Source organism: Xiphias gladius, chromosome 5 (assembly GCF_016859285.1).
Source record: "Xiphias gladius isolate SHS-SW01 ecotype Sanya breed wild chromosome 5, ASM1685928v1, whole genome shotgun sequence".
Lineage (NCBI taxonomy): Eukaryota > Metazoa > Chordata > Actinopteri > Istiophoriformes > Xiphiidae > Xiphias > Xiphias gladius.
The window spans coordinates 11,273,907-11,298,359 of NC_053404.1; the positions used below are offsets into that span (position 1 = coordinate 11,273,907).

Below are 24,453 nucleotides of genomic sequence, written 5' to 3' on the forward strand. Positions count from 1 at the left end.
AATGTAGCTCTGTCAGCTGGACAACGAGCATGATTGGAGGCACAAACCGACTAACAAAACACACACTCTGATGTAGTGCCCTGAACTCCATTAGGGAACACAATGAGTGTGTACAGGGATTTTAATGATCGACTCCCTGAGGCAAAGCCTGACACCACTGCTGAGGATGTGTACTGTTAAAGCTCATTAAATGAACATGAGTACTATCACTGACATGTTGGGAGTGTGTGTGTAGTGTTCAGTTACAATACCAGATTTAGCTGTTTATGTCATGCAGTACACATGCCATCTTGCACCAATTTATTGAGCATGCACACCCATGTTGTCCCATTCGTGTGAAGAGGACATTACATAATCAAGACTTTACATGTGTGCGCATGTGGCATTTTGTTACTGGAAAATACTAACACGGGACTATTGACATCACAGCCATTACAGCAGGTCTCTTAATCTGGCAAACTGAACTTGAATGAATAGTCAAATTTAGAAAAGGGAAGGCCACAGGGTGAGAAAGAAAGGTGATTTTGTAGAGAGAAAGGATGACAAATGTGAGACAGGTGAAAACCAAAAAAGAAACAGAGGATGAGGAAAAAGTCTGAAACAAAATGGAATAGGGGAAGGAGTGGTGCACATGTGGAAATTGATGTAGCACTGCCCTCCTGTGTGTGAAAATGGAAGTATTTTTAACTACACCGCACTTTCATGTCGGCACTCACTTAACTTTGAAGACCGGAAACTAAATCACAAAAAGGTACTGTTGGAAATCCTCAGCATTCAATCAGTCTGAGTGTTTTTTGTGTCTTTTTATATCCTGCTTGTTCTGTGTGTACCTTATGAAATTTATTACTTGTTTTAGTTCCATTTATTGGGAGCGTTAATAGCTATCACAGGTGTAACAGATAAAACTTCGGGCATCCGTAAAGGCTACAGTCATTAATGTGCATACAGTATGTATATATAAATGCTTATCTCACCTCTCTACCCTTGTGTGTGACAAGGGCAGCAAGTGGCTTGGCATAGAAACGGCTGTAGCTGAATCCGAGGCAGCCATACATACTGTTAGCAGTCAGCTTCAGAGCCTTCTGACGGATGTCATACTGAGGAACAGCAGACTTATATTAGGCCAAATAGATACAAGCATTTGCACATCAAGTCATAATCAAAAACTAGGTGATTAATGTTTTATAGGGTAAACACTGTGTTAATGGCACCAATGTGTCTACTAAACATTTTTTACATTACTCTGTCTTCACTGTGAGAAGATGATGATATAACCCACTCAAAGATGCCTAACTGCTGTCCATCTGTACGCTCTGTATGTTCCAAACACTCTTTGATTCACCAGTATATCTTAAATAAATATGCTCCATGCTTCATAGCTTTGAAATTTCAAGGAGAACAACAGTGCAACGCGGAATTATTTTTAGCCATACTTTGGCAAAACAGTGACTGGAACAAAATACGCATACAGATGGACAGAGAAGAAGTCAGTTATGCTTCAGGAGTGATTTAAGAAGTTTTTGTGAATGTTATGAACCTTTTTTCCACCATAAAAAAAACCTGCTACCAAATGTATTCTTTGTAAATGGCAGGAATTTAAACTGTCTGCACTCTAAAATCAGGCTACAATCTTTTTATAGCCTCTTTGCAAGCCTCCAGGGGTTGAATATTTAATACCCAACAGACTTTGTGAACAGTGATACTCTACATAACACTAACTATAATTGGGGGGGGGGGGGGGTAATAGCCTTTCAATACAAACAAAAAGGTAGGTTTTTATCCATACAAACTGTAATACAAAAATTTCCTTGGGGTATGTGTATTTTTTTGTATTTCTATGCATTTCCGTGGCAGTGAACATGGATATGCTCTGTATGTGTGTTGCTGTTATGAGCATGTAGATACTGGACAATATCACACATATGTATGGTTGTGTTGAACTGTATAAAAGAGGGAAAGTGTACCTGCAGGTAAAGGTCCGGGTTGATGTCTTGCTGTTTCATAAGCTGTTTGACTTGTCTACGCCGCTCAACTAGCTTCCTGATTTCCTTCGGCAGGATCCCCATTTCCAGGCTGGAATCTGGAATCTCGGGAATCTCCTCTAGCCCGTCCTCCTATTACCATGGAAAAAATACTTGAGAGAGTAGGAACTTTTTTGGGGGGGGGGGGTGAGGCTGGGGACCTGGATCTTGAGGCACTTGGCATCTTTGTTCCTGGGCACTGGGATCAATCAATAAATCCTGTCTGGTCTTCATGGACAGTTTTACCCCAAAACAATTTTTATTATTAATAATTTGGTCACACAAACCTGTTCCTACAGTAAACATATGGACAAACAACGGACACACCTCATTCTTTTTCTGTGTGTTGTGAGCCTCCCTCTGTACAGTGGTGAAACAGATGTTGAACTCCTGGATGATTGATGGATACAGGCTGTTGAAGTCAAGCAGCAGCACAAACTTATCATAGAAACCTGTGGAAAAGACATGGGGGGAGGTTACAGAAATATGAAAACATGCATACATGAGACAAATAAAGATACAAAGGAAGACTTCAAATATGTGCTTACCAACTTTAGGATCCAGCACCAGACCTCCAGCATAAGCTGCCGCCTTCTTTCGCTTGCCTTTCCCTGCATCCACATCTTCTCCCTCGACCTGGTACACAGGAACAAAGAGGGGGAAAAAGGCAGGAAACTTTGGTTACATGACTACATTAAAAAAAAAAAAAAAAAAAAAGCAACCAGTGTGTGTGTTTGTGTGCATCTTTACCATCTCCAGCTGGGCCTTTTTGAAGGAGGGTTTGTCAGGGACAATGTAATTTTTCTCATGGAAGGCATGGAGTAACAGGAACTCATTCCTCTCAGAGCGACCACCCATCAGAGTACGAGACTGCAGAGAAGAAGCAAGAAGAAATCAGGGTGATTGAAGAAGGCAGCGGACAATATTATTAAAAGGGAAAGTGTTAGAAAACCAGAGGTCTCACAAAACTTGAGCCAGTCTGAAGAAAGCCTTAGAGGTGATGTATCCTTATGTTCCATTCTAACTGTAATCAAATGTCATCTTACCCCACTGGACTGTATTTTGCAGTTCTCCCTGAAACAACCTGGTTAATCAAAACAACCAGATACTAAGACTTGATAAAAGCTTTTAAGATCTAAAGCTTGAAGTCTATTCTCTTTATTCATATGAAAACCAAATCTTTCTTTTGAGTGCAAACTGTTTTTTTTCTGACATCAATTTTCAGTACGTATACTCCAACAATAACTGAGAAAGACCTGCTGTCTGGAATTTAAAAACCTCAATGTCTTTCCATCCTTGTTTCATTTGTCATGTGTGTTTGAAATGCTTTCTTCACATAATGTTGGTAGTACAGACATGTTTACTTTTGAGAGCCAGATATTCTCCAGAACTCATCCCTACCCTTCAGGTAGATGCATTTTAAGCATGTCCACTATTCGGATGTTAATATCATGACATTCAGCAAATTGTGAAGTGATGCAGTGTTAACTGTCATTGAGTTTTCTGGTAGAGCTAAGCAATAATAATGGTACGGTTGTTTAATGATGGTAAAAAAAGTGTTGTTGCATGATACCATAACATTCCCTGCGATGTTGGTTATCTGCAGGGCCAGCGGCAACACGTTGAGCTCACACATGATCTGGAGGATCAGCTTGGCATCTGTCCATGTCAACTCCAACAGGTAGAGCAGGTGAGGAGAGTCACTGATACCAAACACATATTTTAGGACAAATAATTTCCACACTGATGTCTGTGACCCAAAAAAAATTTCATTTGATGAGAAAAAAATAGGACATTTAAAATTTTATAACATTTACAACAGACCAAGGGAGTTATGTCATCTATTGCTTTGTGTTGGTGTGTTTCCTGATTTGGTGAAATGGCCCTTGAAATGTATTCACCTGTAGAGATTTTTGATGTCTTCCTGGGAGACTGTGACTCTCTCTGTCTTCAGCACCTGTGCAGCCAGCTCAGTCAGATGATAACTTTTACAACGAATAAGCTCCTTGGCTGAGATCTTCACATCGCACACCAGACGGCCACAGGTTGCACTCCTCTCTGCAAAGGACCCACGTCCCTGCAAGAATACAAGCCAAGAGCATGTAAAAAAACAAACATATGAAATATTTATTGTTGTGCAGTATGGTATACAAACAACGCAATCAGCTTCTATTACCAGTGATTTTTTTTTTTACCCCTAATTTGGGCATATTGGCCCTCCTAAGGCGTCCAGTCTTAGACCAATGTGGAACCCTGCACACATTGATCCTCTGCAGAAGTACTTCCAGGTCAAAACCAAAGATGTCGTGGCCCTGCAAAAAATGAAAAAAAGGTCAGCATCCTCGTTTTTATCCGATTAAACATATCACTTGTATCTGTGCTTCCTGTGCATCCTATGATCTTATATAGGGATGTTAATTAATTTAGGAAATCGCATAGAATTACTCAATCCCTGCATCTTCTACTCACCACCAGCACATCAGGGTCGATCTTGTGCATCTTAGCCAAGAAGAATCCAAGTAGAGTGCGCTCTGTAGAAGCTATCTCCACCTTCCCATTCTAACAGAAGGAGGGAAACACATCAGTGTATCGCATTCACACAGACCGCAAAGAGGCGTGCTAGTGCATAAAATATTCTCTACATTAAGTCTGATTAAATCTGTAAATAATATCTAAACTAAAGATCTCTGTGAAAATAAAGACAAAATCTTTCCTGTTACCGTGCAAAAGACTAGTACAAACATACTGAGGTCCACGGCAAGTGACCACTCACTTTCTTCCTCACAGCCTCTTTGAAGTCATACGGGAAAATACAGTCAGCTGGTTTACTGACCACTGAAAAGACAAAAAGAATATGATAACCATTCCTACACGTTTGTAATTTGACAAATTTTTCAGAAAATTCTGACTAGTGTTCAACATGTTCATAGGACCTGAACAATATGATATCCGGCCATATTACATTATGGCTGGAGGTTATTCTACAGAGCAAAATATTAAACTAAGGTCTATTACAAAATTAAGCAACTGAATATGACTATATTCCCATAAATTTCCATTTCATTTCAATTACATTTCTACGCAATTCTATAACATTTGATTTAAAAATGAAAAAAACCAAACAAAAAAAGAAATATAAGTAACTCACCACAGAAGTGCGTCTGGTAGGGAGGTTGAGGTGGAGCTTTATCCATATGATACTGATAGTGGATAAGTGCAGCCAGGGACACAATCTGCAGAAGAACAATTACATCATCAGGTCTTTGCTCACTTTATACTTCAGTATGTTTAAACACCCCATACAAGAAAACAGCTAAATGATAATGTTTAATGAGTCCATCACTGTCCAATACATTTCCTACTAAAAGTGAAACAGTAAATTCGAGTGTGTGTGCAGCTGACAATGTTCTGACCTCGTTGTGGTGTGTCTTGGGGTTCTGGATAGTCTTGAGGCTGATGGACATGATAGTGAGGGGTGGAGGTGACAGGTCTTTAACCACAGTGACTAAGTCACTTCTCAGGGCAAGAGCCTCCACCTTACACCAGCTCACCGGTTGGCTGATCAGCTCTAACACATACACAGAGAAAACATTACAAATCAGCAATTTTTCAGGGCTATGAATAGTTTAAGTCCATCCATCCATTAGCTATGCCGCTTATCCTTTGAGGGTAGAGGGGGGCTGAAGCCAATCCCAGCTGACATTGGGCAGGAGTGAATAGTTTAACCAAAAAAACAAACAAACAAAAAGGTTCAAATTTTTATATTTAGTCCAGAGGGAACATTTCTCAGTATGATAACCTGAAATTAATTTTTACTTGTTAAATGCAAAATCCCTTTTCTACAAATTAAGTTTAACTACATACAGGTTATTATCAATTTTTGAAACATAGGCCAAGTTTCTAGACATCTTCCTTACGTGGTGTCTTGATGTCTAGCCAGCAAGGCCCTTTGATCTTCCTGCTGAGGAGGAAGTGCTCCAGACTGGAGGTGTTGGTACCAAAAATGTGGGAAAAGGTTGACCCCATAAAGCCAGAAGGCAGGGCAGGGAACTCAGCCTACAAAAACAATATTGACCAAAGATATTAATGTGTTATCATAAGAAAACAAATAAAGGCCTGATAAATCTGTGAACGAGGGATATGTGTCTACTTACAGAATATCTGACTTCCAGGTACTCGCACTGACTGGGCACATCAGGAATTTCAAAAGAATAATTCTTCTCCACTTTCTGCAGACAGAGAAACACAGAAACCAAATACCAGTTACAAACATGTCAAACTTACCACTTACCAGAAAAATATAATTATGCTATAGTGTACAGTCCTTAACTAGGGTTGGTACAGACCTTGGACTTGAACTTCATGATCTTGAACTTCTCAGAGAGGTCACTGAACTCTTGGTAAACATCCATCATCCCTACAGGAGTCTCTGATACTTCCCCAGTCTTGGGGTTCACTTTCTGTAGATTAAAATAAAATAAAAAGTAACACTTAATTGGATTCCTAAATAAAAAGCAAATGTGTTAAAGTGATCTCACTTGCGCACGCACGAGCGCGCGCACACACACACACACACACGACTTTTACAAATCCACCTTAAATAAATCTAGCATTATCCTACACCTGTATATCTATAGATTTTTATACATAATGTTGGGAGAGTGTACTGTATTCTCTATCTTATATGGTAATTGAATTAGTTACAAAATTGAATTATGATCTTACTTTTTAGTTTAAAAAAAAAAAAAAATATATATATATATATATATATATATATATATATATATATATATATATATATATATATATATATATATATATATATATATATATAAAAAAAAAAAACTTCATACTGTTAAGTGTTATTACTATTCTGTGATGGAAAATTGATGGCAACCAACTGAGAACCTCAACATGTGGCTCCACTTCTCATCACAGTAATAAGAGCAAGCATCTTTATATGAGTGAAGAGTCATCTACTTCAAGAAGGAAAGAAAGGTTTCCTATCCCTTTTTACAAGCTCATAATAGAAAGTCCATAACTGTAACATATGTTCAGAATTTTCCAACAAAACATACAGTAATAAGGGGAAGAAACTGATGGCTCCTTAAAACATGGCACTCTTTTCCTTTACTTCTACCCACACGTGCTCTTGAAATGCAGTCATGTGACAGAATAGGAGACATACATATTCACGAGGCAGGAAGTAGATCGTCCGCTCAATGTTCTTGACAGTAACACAGCAGCTGACATGAGACTTTGCAGACTCGATCCACACTTTTCCAAACAGGTACACAACACCTAGGCCAAAGTTAAATCAGAATATGAGGATTTGCTTTACAAATCTGAACAGGATCACAGGATACAGGGATACAGCCCTCTTTATATTGATACCATGTGTAAATATGACTTACCTGGCTGGCTGTACGGGTCTTCAAAAGCATCCAACCAATAGAAGCGGAAAACTTGCTCCCCGTCTGCCCCCTCTACTAGTGGGAGATGGCTGGAGTCGACCTGTACCTCTGCCGGAGCATCACTGACTCCGCCCTCCTCCTCTTGACCCCAGGAGCTTCCGATCCTGCTGGACCTGGAAAAGGACAAAGGAACAAAGATGCTAAAACTCAAGCTTATTTGTGAAACCTTTCCATGTTAGCACACAGTACATAATTCACTTGATACATTCATTACACATTAAATTCTATGCTACTCCTATGTGCAGCATTTTAAGTCCCAGCCAGAAAAATCTCATCCCAGTCTTGGAAATATACATATCCTAAGAAAGTAATAGCAAACTAAGCCGATAAACAACTCACAAGAGGACAGGATCCCAAGGCTCTGCTTTGGGCTCCACTTTAACTGCAGGTATTGCTGATACTTTAGATTCAGGCTCAGCATCCTCTGTAACTGAAGGCTTCTCCTCCTCAAGTCCAACCTCCATCGGCTCATCAAAGTCCACCCCATCAAACACCAGAGCGTCATTCACTAAGAAACAACATTCTCATAAATGATAAGTGTGTGTTCTTTTTTCTAGAAGAAACAAACAGAATAAAAGTTAGCACATTGTCAGAATTGTGTCTCCGTCTTCCTCACCTTCCTCTTCATCCGGCTCCTCCAGTTTTGCCCTCTGCTTTTCCAAAGGAAGAGCAGATGTGGAGGGAGGAGGATGGGCTGATGGCCTGGGGGTTGGGTCAGAAGGTGGCGGATGGATCCCTTTGGCCTTTAACCCCATAGCTGAGGGTGACTCCTGGTATTACAGAGATAACATACAATATTTTACCATGAACTGAATTTTTTTTTTTTTTTTTTTTTAATTTTACAGATTCTTTCCATAATATGTTTGAAATATTTTTCAAAACTATGACAGAAATTTTTGATAAATTAAAGAATACCTTTGGCATTTGAGGTTTGATGGAGAATGAATTCATGGGTGACCCAAGCACCCTCCTCTTCTTCAGAGTGACCACTGGCGGAGGAGCCAAAGAAGTCGGTTCCTACGAAGAAAATTTCACAACATATCAGATTAGGTTTGAACAATAAAGAAATGGAGAAGTGTCACCACCACTGAGCAGGAAAGGAGGAAAAACTATATAAAGATAGACTGTAATATAACTGAAATATGTCAGAGCATTGTCCGCCTCAAGTGCTCTTTTGCACAGCATGACCTGCTCACTTATTATAAATTCAGCTAAAAGCCTCAATGTAAATGTCAAGTCAATTTTATTCACATAGCGCAAATCAAAACAGAAGTTATCTCAGGGCATATATATTGAGTAGGACTAGCCCATACGCTTTAGAGTGTCAATGTACAATAACCATTTTACAAATAGTGGGAAATAGCTAAGTCTATACTGCTATCAAGGAGTCTCTATAAAGAAAGTAAAATGAATTAGCTGACAATGAATTGTGCTTAAATTATTGTGTGTGTTCTCTAGATGGTATGATACAAACCTCAGAGTGCAGGTCCTGTAAGATATCTCCTAATAAGTCATCTTTGGACAGGTCCACGTCTTTCTACAAGAAACAAAATTGGACTTCTGATCAACGTATGAGAAAAAGGAGCAAGACCTGGTGATCACTGTGTTCTTTTATTCCAAATTCATCTGCAAAACAGGTGTATGTTAGTGCTTTTCCACCCACTGAACAATAAAAAAATAACATGTAGCTCATGAGGTACAACATAGAGAAAGAGAGGTAGATATGCACACTTGGGGAAATTTGTAATAGAAGCAAATACCGAAGCAAGTCAATGATGCTAACAAAAACACACCTCAGCAGGCCTCTTGACATTACTGTTCATGAAGAGGCTCTTAATGGTGTTGGGCTTGGCTACAGCAGATTTTTTCACAGTTTTCTTTGAGTCTGCTCCTTTAGCACTCGCTTTTCCTGCAAACACAAAAAAAAAATGTATCCACACACCTAAACTGTCCATGGTCCAACTCCAACTCTAATGCACTACTAGTGTTTACCTTTGGTGTTTTCTACTACATCATCATCCAAATCGTCAAAGATTTCTCGTCCATCTTCCACATATCCTGTTCCATCTGAGTGAAGAGAAACATTATTAGATCTCCTCATCACACATATTCCTGCAGTAGATACAGGGGACTGCGTCTCACCATCATCAATAATCCAGTCATCCTCTTGTCGCTCTCGTACCATCTTCGAGTACTGCTCCTCGTCCACCACCTCATACACACTGGTAAATTCTTCCAACTGGAAAACATGAGCATTGGTTGAATATCACCTATGAAAGGCTGAATAAATATCAGAACCACATGCACTATTCTCTGTTGGTGAGCTTAAAAAAAAAATTAAATTCAAATCAAGTCTGTCTTAGAATATTCTCTTAATTATTTCTTTAATTCATTCAACTCGTTTATTCTATAAAAATGCCCATCAAAAATTCCCACAGCCCAATGTGACATCTTCACATAGCTTGTTGACTGTGTAACAAACAGTTCAAAACCCAAAGATGTTATACAACAATAGTATATGAAGCAAAAGCAGCAAATCCCCACATTTGAGTAGCTCAAACCAGCCAAGATTTTGGCATTTTTGATTGATATCCAGTGATTAAAATTGTCGTCAACTGAATAACCAATTGATCAACAATTCATTTTGGTTATTTAACAAATGTAACACTTTCCTTCTTATAAAAGAACCACACCACCTTAACATGTGCAATGATTATATTTTTTTGGAATAATTAATCTACTGTTAAATTCTGCAAAAGAATAGTTAAATCAGCTCTTACTCAAGTGAAATTTGATAGTATTTTAACAGATTAACCCACGTAACTACTTAATATTACTACAACAATGTTCATCCAGAAGCAGTGGGAATCAAAAATACTTTGTTGAAAGACAGGCTGATTGGTTGATCTAAGTCAGCACAAAATTTGTTGGTGGGTCCTAACAAGTCGGGCAATGATGCTCTGAGAGGTACAAAAAGGTACTGTTAAGTAGGGCAACACTATTGAATTAAATACACACACAATTATACACAGATTGTGTGATATCCACTGTCATGCACACATGTGCACAGCACAACTTCCTTACTTCATATTTGAACTTCTCCCCCATCTTGGCTTTCTTGAGCTGTTCCAGTGCGGACTTCCTTCCCACCTTCTCCCTCTTCTCCCTTCTGGCGCGAGACCTTGCCAGACTGCAGGCATCACCTCCATCCTCTGAGAATACGTACACATCTACATGACGACGCAGCAGGTATGGACATAACAGTTTGATTTTCAAACGTTCATTCAAACAAATACTCCACTAATTTCACATTTGCAGTGAATTGTCTTAGGAGCGCAGGCGCAGTACATTGTTTCTTTTTAACTTCTCTCTAAACATGAAAAACTTCTTGGTAGCTTATTAGCGGTTGTTCATTTTTTTTGTAATGAATATGAGGATTAGTTCATTGATATATCTGTCACAGGGCCTAGAATGTTGGAGAGGTCACGAAGTCAAATCAAAAGAAAGCAGCGTCGCACTGGTGTTAGCAAACATAACCTTACGTTGTATATGTTCTCCTCTCTAGAGCCTTAACAACACTGAACTTCTATGGTAAATTAATATCAATTCGACCAAGTTATAGGCACAAACAGTGCAAATCCTGTTCCCTGTTTTAATGTGATAGTGAAAGCTAACTAGTGTGTTAGCTAACGTCTTCGCTTTCCCCGTGCAAGTTCGCTAGCATGCAAAGCAAAACAAAAACTCACCGCCGTCCGGACTGTCCATGTCTTTGTCTGCGTTTGATACCGGAGCCATGACTTCAATATTCTGTCTTTAACGTTTACGTACTGACAGCTGCTTTATGCTGCCGCAGCGGCGGTAAGTCAGCACAACAGCAGCACAGTCCGCGCCAAATTGCCTTCCCGGGTAAAGTCGTGTGCAGGAAATGACATCACAGCGCTGTCAACCAATAAAATGATTCGTCTCCACTCCACTATGTCCGTACGGTGGCAGTGTTGTGCAGTGTAAACTTCTTGTTTACCCCACAGGATCCAGGATCCGTATCTAAATACATATATATATATATATGAAAACTTTTGTACTGTATTGCATCCCCAGTTCCATATTTTCCATATTTTCAGTTGGTTTCAGTAATTGTTTTGTTTTGTTTTTGAAACACAATGATTGTATACTTTATTTGGCATGCAGATAAGATGAAAAAAGTATAGCACATTTCCTTCCTCACTCCTTATGTTACACAAGTGGTGATAAACATTTAAAATAAATACATTTTACTTATAGTCTATAACTTCAATAAGGTATTTTTTTTCTACCAATATAGTCCTGTGGCCAAGTATTGTCTGAGGTTCCACATAGTGAATTCATAGTAGGCTGTATGTACAATAATTCCCAGGGAATCACATTAACATTACAACCTTATCCTCAAATTAGGATTCTCAAATTAAAGGATTAGGCCATTAGTCTCCGTCTTTTTCATAGTCACTGTCTATGCCTGTGTATCTCCATGAAGTTCGTTTCCATAGTGACTAGGCGGGACTATGGAGGGCACAATAGATTCCTGTCCTAGATTGGGGCAACATAGACAGTGCGTCCAACAATGAAAACACAAAGGATGTTTTGTCCTTCATCCCAATAGCATATTTTGTCTTTTTATACCATTAATCACTGTGATAATTCATATGTAAGTCAGCTCCAATGGGCCTACAGTAGCCTATACCAGTGGGTTTATGGCTACATCACCATATTGATCATATTGGTGACTTTAATAGCAAATAGTTTGATCATGTTGTCAGCCGGCTAATTGTATAGCCTATTTGTGAACTGTTTTGGTGTAGGTTTAGATGTTGTACTTAATTGTATGTAAATTGTCTTTATCATTTTTATTTTGTGAGGAATGTTATTCACTTTTCAGAATTAGGCTGCATGATTGCATGAGTTAGGTCCTCCACTCTAGTACAATAGGGTACGTGAATGTACATCCTAATGACCGTATGGTCTACTATACGGTCTGCTATGTGGACTGTGGCCCACAGTTGTCGCAGCTCATCAGTGGTGAGCAGCTGATCTGTCCTTTGAACAGACTGGACAGACGGGCTGCCGTCGCTCTGCTGGACTTTCCCGCTGTGCTGGAGCAAAATCTGATAGCCACCTGCCTTGGACTCAACCGCAAACCAGGCGGAAAAAAAGCGAGTGACAAACAGTTAATATTTGTACTTTACATTGTTTGGTTTTGGACACCATGGTGAAACAGCGACGCATCAGAGCGCATTCCTGTTGCGCAGTTGCTGCGCCTCTTAGTTGCAGAAGAGGACCGCCAGAGGTAAGCACACATCCCAAATTCTACTTTCGGTTTCAGTAAATTTTACAGTTATTCTAGCCCAGTCTCTGCGTGTTTTAACGATCCTACAATGGAAAGTTTGCCAAGTAGCCTATTATATCAAAAAGAGAAAAGTAGTTAGAGTAGTGTGAAGCAATGCTAACACTAAATGCTAATCTCTGTACCAAATAGCAAATACACTTTCGGACGGTGCATCTGTGTAATAGCCTGACTGAGTCTACTCAAAATTGGGTGTGACAGCTAAAACAACAGCAGTACTTGTATCTCCCTATCTATATAGCTCGTTACAACAAGAGATATTGAACATGTCAACGCAGTGCATTCACCTACGGTGATAGTGTAACTAAGGTTACCACAGAATTTTTAAGTTAAGGTCTGCAAGGCGCTGAAACCTGTCTCCTCTTTAGAATATTTCCCCCTTTCAGGTCTATTGGTGGACTGATAAAGTTCCTTTTTTTTAAAAATCTAATATATTTTCGATTCACTCAACTCTTATTTCACGTTGCATTTAAGCGAGACATTTTCCCATTCATTGGACAATTGGCTATACTCAGTGAAATCTTTCGCTGATGGTGCTATGGACCACGCCACCAATCCTCATTGCATAAACTGCTGGACTACTCGAGCTGTCCCCGGATTGGTCCGTGTTCTGGGCTCTCTCCTCTTTTCCGTCGCCATGGCGAGAGCTCATCAGCTCTGCCGAGATTCTGCGAACAAACAAAGATCGTTTATTGCCACAACGACTCGCTCACAACTCACAAAACTGTTGAAGGCTAACCATATAAACAAATGACAATTCTTTATTTTTCTCAGGTGCTTCATTTCTGGGCTGTTTATTATTGTGATATAGGCGTTGTAATTTTTCTACAGACGCATCTGTTTGATTAATAAGACTAAGATTTCAAATCAACTTAATGGCCCTATTCACTTCCACCTCCACCTATAAATCATAACATATATGGTAGAATGACCTAAACGTACAACATTATCAGTTATTGGTATTTCTTCCCCTTGGGTAGGTATGTTCTCTTCTTTGCACAGACAGTTGTCTGGTAGTATCTGTAACATTGTTGCCAGGTGTGGAGATTTGTGACATAATTGCAAAGCCTCTACAGGTTGAATCATTACTCACTTATCAATAGAGAGGGGGGAAATTTATACAATTGTTACAACAAACTGCGCTTTTTTAGGCTCAAATGAACCTTGGATGTTTTTAAATGAATATATTTGCAACATTAACAACATCAAACTAAAGGCAGACCTCATTCAATTTGTCGTGCCAAAAATAGCTGCAGAGTGAGAGCTCTTCAGTGCCTCCTCTTCTCTTCAGCAGGGGATCAGAGAGGAGGAGGAGGAGGTGAGGGGTGGCCAGACAGAGAGACAGCGAAAAGAGTGGGTGGGGGAAGAGAGGAAGGAGAAAGAGACAGTGGTGAGGAAAGAGGCATCGTCTCACTGATGCTGAGTCACATAACTCAGGGACCACAGTTGCATCCCATGAGTCTTTAGGAATAATGGAGGAGCTTGAGCACACCTGCCCCCATCCTCGGACGGTAGGGCATTTGTGTTTTTGTGTTTTCCTGTGTATAGATGTCTTGCGTTGTGTGTAGAGTGGTTGTGACAGGGAGAGAGAGGGAGACAAAAGGTCCTGCCTTCTCCCCTGTTACGAAACAGATCCCCTATAGCATGTGGCTGTGAGAGATGCTCAGAATGCTGAGTGGACAGTGTGTGTTTGAGTGTATGTGTATGCTGCCAAAGCAGGAGGGTGTTTACACAGTGGACAACATAGCATAGATGTCCTGCTAAAGGGGCATGCACCAGTAAAGACAGAACACCTCATATGTCTGGATAACCTCTCCTTCTCTGTTGTTCTTTGGTGTGATTCCTCATCCTGGCATGTCCTCTCCAAGCTCACCATCTTTACCTTTTCCTCTACGCTTTCTTCACTCCATCCTCTCTCTCTATGCTTCTGAGGCAGTCTCGTCTCTGCTGCTGTTGTTTTCTCATGCCCTGTGCTCCTGTGTTTCTCTTTTTTTGGCTTTAATCCTTCTTATGCCAGATGTTCTTTGCTTTTGCGAGAGTGGGTTTTACTGAGCGTGCTCTCGCCCGTGTGCTATTGGTCAGTTAGTTTAAGCTTTACCATCTGCTCTTTGCCAAATGATTGCAAGCTACTCCTATGTTTTCACAATGCCCAAGGAATCGTGGATGATGAGGACGCTCTGTCGGCACACTGTTGTAGTGGCTGCTGTTTTGTTGCAGCCCTGATTCTGATACTTCTCTAATGTAAATGGACAGGGTATTTAACTAAGAAAATGTTCAAAGGCAAGTTAAAAAAACTGGGGAAGAATGTGCACATAAATAGGAGGTAGACACCATAAAAGGAGGCTCACATCTATGGCAACGTCAATGATTAATACCTTCTTTCTATTCCTCTTGTAGCTGTAACTCTTTACCTGCCTCTGTGTTGCCTGCTTTAATATATGCTGGTACTTTTGACAGACAATTGCATGCATTACCATTAAAATCAACTTGTCCACACTAAATAGCCTGTTTCCAGACCTCTGATTTGCCGACTGTATTGCTCACGTTTCTGCGATTCATATAATGAATTAAAAACAAGATGGCAATTCATCAACTACAGCTGTTATGACATAAGCATCTTTATACTTGGCTGAGCTTTGTGTGTTTGTAGTACAGATAAGTACAGATACAGCTCACAGCTTTTACAACATGTATAATTCAAAATGAAGATCTAACAAATCTAGCCACTAGTTGGCTAAAGCTTTATTTTTTAAGAATGTAACACAGTTCGACCTGTATCCTGCATGGCCAACAACAGTATTTCATTCCACAATTAAGTTTTAGTGATTGGTTGTTTTATTGTTATAGTGCTACAGTATTCAGTAAGATTCTTTAGAATTTTTTTACCCTTGTGTTTTGTTGACATTGGCTTTGCTTCCTAACTGTTTGGATGTATAAAAATTATTATTCTTATTATAAAAATCAACTAATTTTTTTTACCTTTAAATATATTTTCCTTTTCTTTTGACCTTATCAAAAACCAAGGAAGGTGATGAAGATGACAAAATAGGGAAATGACCATTGGTATACCAAATTAAGAAATTTTCTGTTTTATACATTATATGGGCTATGAAGGATTACATATATAGCCCTTTTATTTACCAAAAAGCCATTCACATTAAGATAAATGTACATTACTGTGTATTATCCCACATGGTGATGTTACTTGTGTTTGGGGTCAGTTAGACCCCAAAGAAGTCAAACTCTCCGTGGACCTCTTATGAATAGTCACAGATCAGAGCAGATGAAAATCCTTTGTATATAACCCTGTTTTAAAGTGAGGGTCTTTATCTGTAGAGGACCTTTGCAACATGTTATCAGTTCAAAATCATCTTCATAAGCAATTCTCATTAAATGAGGAAAAGTCATGAAGGATAATGGTGATAAAACAATGTTTTTTGAGCAGTTTAAAACACTCCAGGGTCTCCAGGACCACCAACAGAACATGAGGGTTAAATTAACTGCAATAAGGACGTAATTTCTCCCAGATGCTTATGTGTACTTATTAGAGCTGTCTTACTAGAGATCAATGACACAAGAAATGTCCTCAGAGTGGCAGGTTTCTTTCTCCATCAAAACAATTTCGGAAAATTAAGTATTGTGGAATAAACTTCTGAAAAACTTGTGATAAAACAGTCACAACTTAACATCTCAGAATAATTTTAGTCAGTATTGAAGGTACTTTGTCCTCACGAAATAGTTTTGTGTAATACCCAGATTAATGGGGACACTATTTCTGGGAAAAAATGTTGCTCTTGAACTTTTAATGGGATTTTTCAATACTGTCGAGGGTGAAGACATATATCTAATTTATTTCAAAAGCTTTGCAAATAAAATCAAAACTGTCTATGTGACTGAATACCTCTTAGGGTTATGTAAAGTAAGAAATGTTTGTATGCCCTTTCGCTCAGGATTGGAGCTTCTTTTTCTTAAACAAATTCACCTTAAGTCTCACTCTCTAAACCTGCACTGCTTTTCAAAACCTTTGATTTTACATTTGCCTATGAACACCACTTTCCTGAATTTATGTCTCCATTTCTTTGTTCTGTCCCTATCTGTGTTCATGGTACATGCTGCCATGCCAGATTCTGGTTTTGTTGTGGTTCCTAGAGGATATTTTGGGTATTTAGTTGCCTGTCTTGTCCACAGAGACTGAATATGTTTCCATTTTTTCATCCTCCTCTCACAGTCCCACAGCTTTCTGCTCTGTACTGACTCTGAGTCTATTTTATTGGTGTGAATGAGATTCAGCAAAGTATTCCCTGTAGTCAACAGATGGCACACAAAGACACATTTTCAGTCAGGCTCACACTGCAGCACTGTAACCTTGATGTTGTTTTAAAAAGTACTAAAAAGTGTCATCCTTTATCTCGCTTGTGCTTTCTTGCCCTTTTTGTCTTTCATGTCCCATTGTCTTTTATTCTTCCACTATCTAGTTAATTTACATTTATTTATCTGAAAAATAATAATTGTTTTCCCCCTGCCAGTTGACCACAGGAGGTCACCTACATATTGACCATTTCCATTTTATTCTTCCCTTTCATATGGTAGCACACACATAAACTACATATATAGAAGTGTCTGCTTACACACACAGAATAATCATTAACAATGAGTGCAGCTTTGGCTGCAATCCATTGCCCCAAAATGGAGTAGGCATCAGCTGTGGTCATAAATTCAATGGAGGTTACTGTAACTGAAATGAGCCTGGAAAGGGAGACATATTGCATCCCACTTAAGGCATGGGCGGCTGAGTTTCTGTTTAGGGGATGATACTTTTTTTCTTAATGTAGGTGTTTTAGATGTTGTAAAATCTTCCTCTTCATCATTCATTGATCTTCCATAATGACATATTTTTTATTTACTTTTATCTATCTATAACCAGTTTCTTGCTCTTTATCTTTGTCGCAGACTCTGACAGAGCCTGCCATCTTTGCCAGGGCGACCAGCTGTGATTGCCGCGCCCCTCATGAGAAACTCACCATTGCTCAGGCCCGCAGGGGCACCCCAGGTTGACCCCTTCCTGCTTGGTTTCTCTTTTTCTTCTCCCAACTTTCATGTTTATCTTCATCACATTACTTGCATTAATCTTTCCTTTCTCTAACATTTGCTATTGATATTACTACATCTGCTAGTATTACTGCTATTACTGCTACTTTTTGTACTACTATATTATATGCTAATATAGTAGTAGAAAGTATATTATTATTTGCTAGATTATATAAATCTAGCAAATAATTATGATTAAATTGGTAAACCTGCTTTCCATATTACTGACAGTATACTGAAGAAAGAGGCCATATAACTTGCTGCATTATAATGCACTAAGCCAACAGTCACCTATAATTTCCTTGATAGAGACCTGAAACCTTTTTGATAAATATTGTTATTATGTTATATAAAAAAGTTATCAATACACAGTAAAATGTGCCAAATGTTGGGTGACATTTCTGTGGAAGCCCAGTATTCTTATTAAATGATGTTTCAACCTATCACTAGGCCCTGCAGTGGGTATCAGGCTGTGCAAAACCAGAAAATCCAGGGCAAAAAAGTCAGCAAATCGCTCTTTACTGCTCGTAAAACTTAAATGCTGTGAGGCCATAGTAATAACTGAAGGCCACTCAGATGAGCGTTTTAGCATTCTGATTATCTCAGAGCTTTTCCCATCTGGACGTTGGCGATTATGGTTGGACAGTAAGAGGACAATGTTTAGTGGTCTTTAAGTGAAATGAAGCAAACTGAAACTATAAAAGTGAGGTTGACTAAATTGGATTTTGAAAGGTAAGGGGAACATGTCTCTCCCATCCCCTGTGGAAATAACACCCTTGCTATCACCACAACTAAAATTACTACTGATGCCACTGCTACTGCTACTACTGTGGCTACCACTGCCACCACTACTACTATTACTCCTTCTGCGAGATCTATTACTTCAACTATCAGGTGCCGTGACTATTTCAGATTCTACTACTACTGCTAATTTTGTTTACCACTGCTTTTGCCAGGACATTATTATTACCAGTGTTGCTAAATCCAAACAGTAGTATTTACTTTTTTGGGAAGGTATGTGTTCATGCCATACATGGATTGATAAGTCTTAGTTAATAGTATAGTAAAATTTCTGGCTACTCCTAGTTCTCCTGAAGTCACTACTAATGATGATAACTATAATACAAAGATAATTTAATGAGGAAGGCTGGATTACGAATGGGACAAAGTGGACAGCTGCCCCAGCTCCAGGCTATTTGTGTGTTTCAACTGTTTTTTGCTAATTTAATTGAAAATTTGTTTGGTTTTATTCAATACTGATGCACAAGAAATGACACAGTAAGGGCATCAAATTGGATCCCACTTTATATCCCAATCTTGACAGGGCTACACCTAAAGCTAGTTTTAAGACATTTACTATTTCTTTTTAGTGCTTTTATAATGCATATTCCTAGATATATCATACAGCATATACAGTGTGGAATCAGGCTTTGGTCTAGCATAGAAAACTGTCCACATTATGAAGAAAGTGAAAGGAATAGGGGATTAATAGGGGCCTAACAGCTAATATTTGAAATGCGGCCATCTAGAAATTAATCCAGCCATGCTAAAGATAAAAGGGGAACTTAACTGATTTCACACATCAAAGTCTGTTTAGAGGTCTGCATAAAACAGTTAGTTTTGCTTATCTGTGTCTGTGTTGTTGTACTGCTGTGTGGTTTCAGTGGACCGGCCAGTCAGAGTCTATGCAGATGGCATCTTTGACCTGTTCCATTCTGGACATGCTCGTGCTCTTATGCAGGCCAAGAACCTCTTCCCCAACACCTACCTCATAGTAGGCGGTAAGGCAGACCCACTGCGACAGACAACAAACACAACCACAATGAAATGCCACTGTTGAAAAATAACCCCTACAAATTTGATTAACTGATATGATTTATATATATTTTTTTGTGGGGTTTCCCCCACATGTTTGTGGAACAGTGTGCAGTGATGAGCTGACCCATAAGTACAAGGGTTTCACAGTCATGACGGAGCATGAACGTTATGAAGCGCTGAGACACTGCCGCTATGTCGATGAGGTTTTGAGAGACGCACCCTGGACTCTCACACCCGAGTTTCTTGAGAAACACAAGGTGCATATGTGTGGTTGTTTACAGTGTCTGAGTGTTAAACTGTGCATGAGGCAGCCAAGGGCCATATTCTGATTTCTATTTTGATGTAATTGAAATTAAATCAATTATATTTTTAATTGAATTTGATTTAATTTTTAAATTTAATTCGATTATTTTGATTTTTAATTTAAGTTTAATTTTATTTAATTGTTATTAAATGTATTGAGTGTAATTTGTTTTAAGGATTTATCTCATTTCAACCGTTAAATTTTTAGTCTAATTTAATGTAATCTAATCCAATTTAGTTCCTTTTAACACTCCTACGTATTGATGAATATTTTATTTAACATTCACTGACACAAACTGGTCACCTGTCAACCAATCACTGTACACATGGTGACTAAATAAATTCTCACATTCATGTGAGTTTTTTTTTTTACCTCATGTCTGTCCGCCAGTGCAGAGTTTTCTGCCATACAGTACGTCTTCTGATTGTTTCTCAGATCGATTTTGTGGCTCATGATGATATCCCATACTCCTCAGCAGGAAGTGAGGATGTTTATAAACACATCAAGGAGGCAGGTCAGTGTGTGATGCTCTAGAGAGATGAGGCCAAAATAACTTTGTGCATTTCTTCTTTCATAAAAAATATAACTCGGGCAGTTTTCAAATTTTGTAGGTTTTTGTGTGTGTAAACCAGGGATGTTTGTGCCTACACAACGGACCGAGGGAATATCAACATCTGACATAATCACCAGGATTGTCAGAGACTATGACGTCTACGCCAGACGCAACCTCCAACGTGGCTACACGGCCAAAGAGCTTAACGTCAGCTACATCAATGTGAGAGCATGTTCAATTCTGTATTTCACCATAATGTTATAATGCTGACAGTTGCAGTGTGTGTGTTTGTGTGTGAGTGTGTGTGGTGTGTGTATATATGTATATATATATATATATATATATATATATATATATATATATATATATATACACACATACATATGTATATATGTATATGTATATATATGTATATATATGTATGTGTGTATATATATATGTATATATATGTATGTGTATATAATTATGTATATATATGTATGTGTATATACAGCTACATCAACGTAAGAGCATGTTCAATTCTGCATTTCACCCTAATGTTATAATGCTAACAATTGCAGTGTGTGTTTTTGTGTGTGTGTGTATATGTATATATATATATATATATATATATATATATATATATATATACATATGTATATATGTGTATATATATATATGTATATATATGTATATATGTATATATATGTATATATATATGTGTGTCTATATATGTATATATGTATATATATATGTATATATGTGTATATATATGTATATGTGTATATATATATATATATATATATATATGTATATGTATATATATGTACATATATGTATATGTATGTATATATGTACATATATGTATATGTATGTATATATGTACATATATGTATGTATATATGTATGTATGTATGTATACGTGATTTTGGATTCACAACATCTGCTTGTCTAACATGGTTTAAAGTCAATAAAAAGATTAATGTTAAGAGGGATCATATAGGACAGAAATGAACTTATGGATAGCTCTTAATCCAATATATGCAACTACATAATGGCAAAGATATACAAGATAGATACATGTACAATTTTACTGCATGAAGATCCTGTTACCATAATTCTTTTGATGCAAGAGTATCTGCAAATTCAAGGAAAATGTTTTCTCTTCCCTAAAATGACATGAAGTATGCAGTGAAAGACATATAAAAAGGTTCCCAGCCATAGTAAATGGTACTGCTTAATTTGTAATGCAACCAGGATGTGGAAATGTTTTCTTGGAGGAACATTTTTCATTTAATTAGATATAATAAATCATGAAATACAATACAGTGTGTCTTTAGGTATAAATGGTTGCTTAAAAAGGGTTGCAGTCCCTCACAAGTGTAACTGGGTCAGGATGCAAATACAACATTTCTTAAAAAGATTGTACTTCTTCAATGATGTGTTCAGTTGTAACATTTTTAATGGATTTTCCTCAACATTTGATCCTCTCAGGAGAAGAAGTACCGACTGCAGAACCAAGTGGATCGTATGAAGGAGAAAGTTCGCACAGTTGAGGAGAAGAGCAAACATTTTGTTTATCGTGTGGAGGAGAAGAGTCACGACCTCATTCAGAAGTGGGAAGAGAAATCTAGGGAATTTATTGGCAACTTCTTAGAACTTTTTGGACCAGATGGAACTTGGGTAAGTAACTCTTTAATAAAGCAAACACTGTCATCATCATTATAAAGACAGTTATCATCGTAACTATGATTTGTTAAGCTGAAGCTTTGTTCCACTTTATAGGCTATATTAGGCAAATGAACACAAAACTGGGACATTTTTAAAAAAATTTTATGGTGCTAAATTGTTAAGCTTTCCCAAAATGTGGTGCAGCTTTCTGACACATAGACCTTCATGCTTCAAGTACTGAAATCCACTGTTTCACTACCCCTCTATTTCTGTACAGAAACAGGTGTTTCAGGAACGCAGTGGTCGAATGCTATCCTACGCTCTGTCTCCCAGAGAGTCGCCCTGCAACAGCCCTCCCCGTGAACTGTCCCCCCTGCGCTCTCCCTCACCTCCGTCTCCCCCCACACGCTGGCACAATGCACGCCCCTCGCCCCCAACCTCCCCCAAAGGAGCATCTGCATCTATAAGCAGCATGAGTGAAGGTGATGAAGATGAGAAGTAAATGGACTGTTGAACACACTCCCATGCACACACAAACACTTCACTCACAGCACACTGCTTGAGAACTGCTCTCTCTCTCTCTCTCTCCCTCTCTCTGTCTTACACACACACACACACACACACACACACACACACACACACACACACACACACACACACACAAACACACTAACACACACACTAATACACTAATACACACAGACATACTCCTGCGAACAGTGGCTGGATACTGAAACAGTAATCCTCAAGGACGTCCCTAATACGCAATGCAGATGGTGGCCATGGGAGATGTAGTTCTGAATAACAGAGCTAAGAAGCCATCACTGTCTCTGTTGTCGGGGCAACCCAGCAAACAGAAGGAAGATGAAGAAAGAAGGAGATAAGGATTTATTTATACAGTGTCACATATGGTATGAAGGTCCAGAATCCTTTGCAACATCTTTTGAGAGGTTTTGCTTTGGATTGTTCAGCACTGATAGAGACTGCTTATAATATCACCTCACTGTTTTGGTTCTGTTCTGTTTAGTTTAGCATTTTCTTAGTAAGATGCTAAGACTTTCTGTAACTGCTGTGACCACCCGATGTGAATAGGCACAAAGTTGTGTAAACATTTTGTCTGATATTCAGTTCAACAGGTTGTGTGAACTGACGGTAACTGGATTTAATATTCAATGTGTAATTTTGTGTTTGTTGAACTAACAGTTAGGGATTAAAGAGAAGACACTGCACCCCCTAGAACAGCAGAGGTGTAGCAGTGAATATCCTATTGGCACTCAAACACATAGTCAATGCTAGTTTGCACCCTTTTAGTATAAAGATTGGCAAAGAACATGAAATTCATGTTAAGTAGGAAGAGTGATTCACAATCTTCAATTCCCTTGATTTACTTGTTCCAATGCTACAGTATTGACCAGTGGACTGCACCTAATCTTTAAAATGCTTGTTAGACTTGACTGTGATGAGACAGAAGAAACAGACTTCATTTAATAGCTTCTTGAATGTAAACAGTCTTTTAGACCACACCTAGAGAGTGAATGTAATCACTCTAATTTGTGCTCACATGCTATACAAACACACAAATTCTTCATCACCACAGCCATTCAATAGTTCTCACAATTATCATGAATCACACTAACTGATTAGTAGAAACACATGAATTTTCACCATAAAAAGCCATGTAATTTGGCAGTTATCCATGTTTTATCGATCAGTGTTTAGCAGACATTTTTTCGCTCTTTGGAATATGATGTCAGCTGTCAAAAAACCTGGCAAACTTGGAGATGCAGCCTTTCTCCAGTACTCTGATGATACTTGAAATATACAATAATTGAAGCCCTCCAGGTGAACTGTCAGGTCCTAAAAGCTGGAGCATAGCCCTAATGTTTTCTTTGCTATTACTGGACATGTATGTAACAACTCCTTTGCTCAGGTCTGCTCAATAGTGACCCATATCAGGGGAGAGCAGACATAAAATTCCACCCAAACACTACAATACCCTAATGCAATGTAGAGAACCTAATGTCCTGTATTTACTACATGTTAATCTGCACTATACTGTATGTACAAACTTTGAGAATGTGTCTTTTTTTATTTTTTAAATTTTAATGTTCAAACAGCTTGATATGTAAATAAAACAAAAATGTATAACTGAATGTGAATTTAAGGTC

General features: G+C 38.5%; 2 protein-coding genes across 5 annotated transcripts in view; one reads left to right on the top strand and one right to left on the bottom strand.

Annotated features, from left to right (window-relative positions):
• The window catches only part of pola1 (polymerase (DNA directed), alpha 1), a 57,240-nt gene extending 45,815 nt beyond the window's left edge, over positions 1–11,425 (bottom strand). For 2 of the 3 annotated variants that reach the window (XM_040127613.1, XM_040127611.1), the window contains exons 1-26: positions 11,242–11,425; positions 10,580–10,725; positions 9,638–9,734; positions 9,488–9,562; positions 9,289–9,404; positions 8,970–9,032; positions 8,411–8,512; positions 8,112–8,265; positions 7,835–8,003; positions 7,436–7,608; positions 7,210–7,322; positions 6,368–6,481; positions 6,176–6,250; positions 5,939–6,077; positions 5,435–5,589; positions 5,170–5,254; positions 4,795–4,856; positions 4,491–4,580; positions 4,217–4,333; positions 3,923–4,098; positions 3,595–3,724; positions 2,772–2,891; positions 2,570–2,657; positions 2,349–2,473; positions 1,965–2,114; positions 975–1,097 (exon numbers count right to left, since the gene is read on the bottom strand). In XM_040127613.1, coding sequence (XP_039983547.1) covers positions 975–1,097; positions 1,965–2,114; positions 2,349–2,473; positions 2,570–2,657; positions 2,772–2,891; positions 3,595–3,724; positions 3,923–4,098; positions 4,217–4,333; positions 4,491–4,580; positions 4,795–4,856; positions 5,170–5,254; positions 5,435–5,589; positions 5,939–6,077; positions 6,176–6,250; positions 6,368–6,481; positions 7,210–7,322; positions 7,436–7,608; positions 7,835–8,003; positions 8,112–8,265; positions 8,411–8,512; positions 8,970–9,032; positions 9,289–9,404; positions 9,488–9,562; positions 9,638–9,734; positions 10,580–10,725; positions 11,242–11,290 — 3,006 coding nt within the window. In that variant the 5' untranslated portion in view covers positions 11,291–11,425. The remainder of the gene's footprint in view (positions 1–974; positions 1,098–1,964; positions 2,115–2,348; positions 2,474–2,569; positions 2,658–2,771; positions 2,892–3,594; positions 3,725–3,922; positions 4,099–4,216; positions 4,334–4,490; positions 4,581–4,794; positions 4,857–5,169; positions 5,255–5,434; positions 5,590–5,938; positions 6,078–6,175; positions 6,251–6,367; positions 6,482–7,209; positions 7,323–7,435; positions 7,609–7,834; positions 8,004–8,111; positions 8,266–8,410; positions 8,513–8,969; positions 9,033–9,288; positions 9,405–9,487; positions 9,563–9,637; positions 9,735–10,579; positions 10,726–11,241) is intronic. The other variant, XM_040127612.1, reaches the window with a different exon arrangement.
• pcyt1ba (phosphate cytidylyltransferase 1, choline, beta a) lies at positions 10,629–24,383 on the top strand. Of its 2 annotated transcripts, none has more exons than XM_040127616.1 (8): positions 10,629–10,744; positions 17,823–17,922; positions 19,625–19,741; positions 19,884–20,035; positions 20,518–20,596; positions 20,715–20,857; positions 22,109–22,297; positions 22,563–24,383. In XM_040127616.1, exons 1-8 carry the CDS (start codon positions 10,730–10,732, stop codon positions 22,785–22,787), a joined length of 1,020 nt encoding a protein of 339 aa, XP_039983550.1. In that variant the 5' UTR covers positions 10,629–10,729; the 3' UTR covers positions 22,788–24,383. The 2 variants fall into 2 exon arrangements, with proteins under 2 accessions (XP_039983550.1, XP_039983551.1); XM_040127617.1 differs by having other exon boundaries at positions 10,644–10,744; positions 22,151–22,297.
• Positions 24,384–24,453: the final 70 nt, after the last annotated feature.

Excerpts from the sequence above, each read along its gene's own strand:
- pcyt1ba (XM_040127616.1), top strand. Across the intron at positions 17,923-19,624 it reads GGCCCGCAGGGGCACCCCAG|TGGACCGGCCAGTCAGAGTC; the intron begins GTTGACCCCTTC and ends GTGTGGTTTCAG. Across the intron at positions 20,858-22,108 it reads TTAACGTCAGCTACATCAAT|GAGAAGAAGTACCGACTGCA; the intron begins GTGAGAGCATGT and ends TGATCCTCTCAG.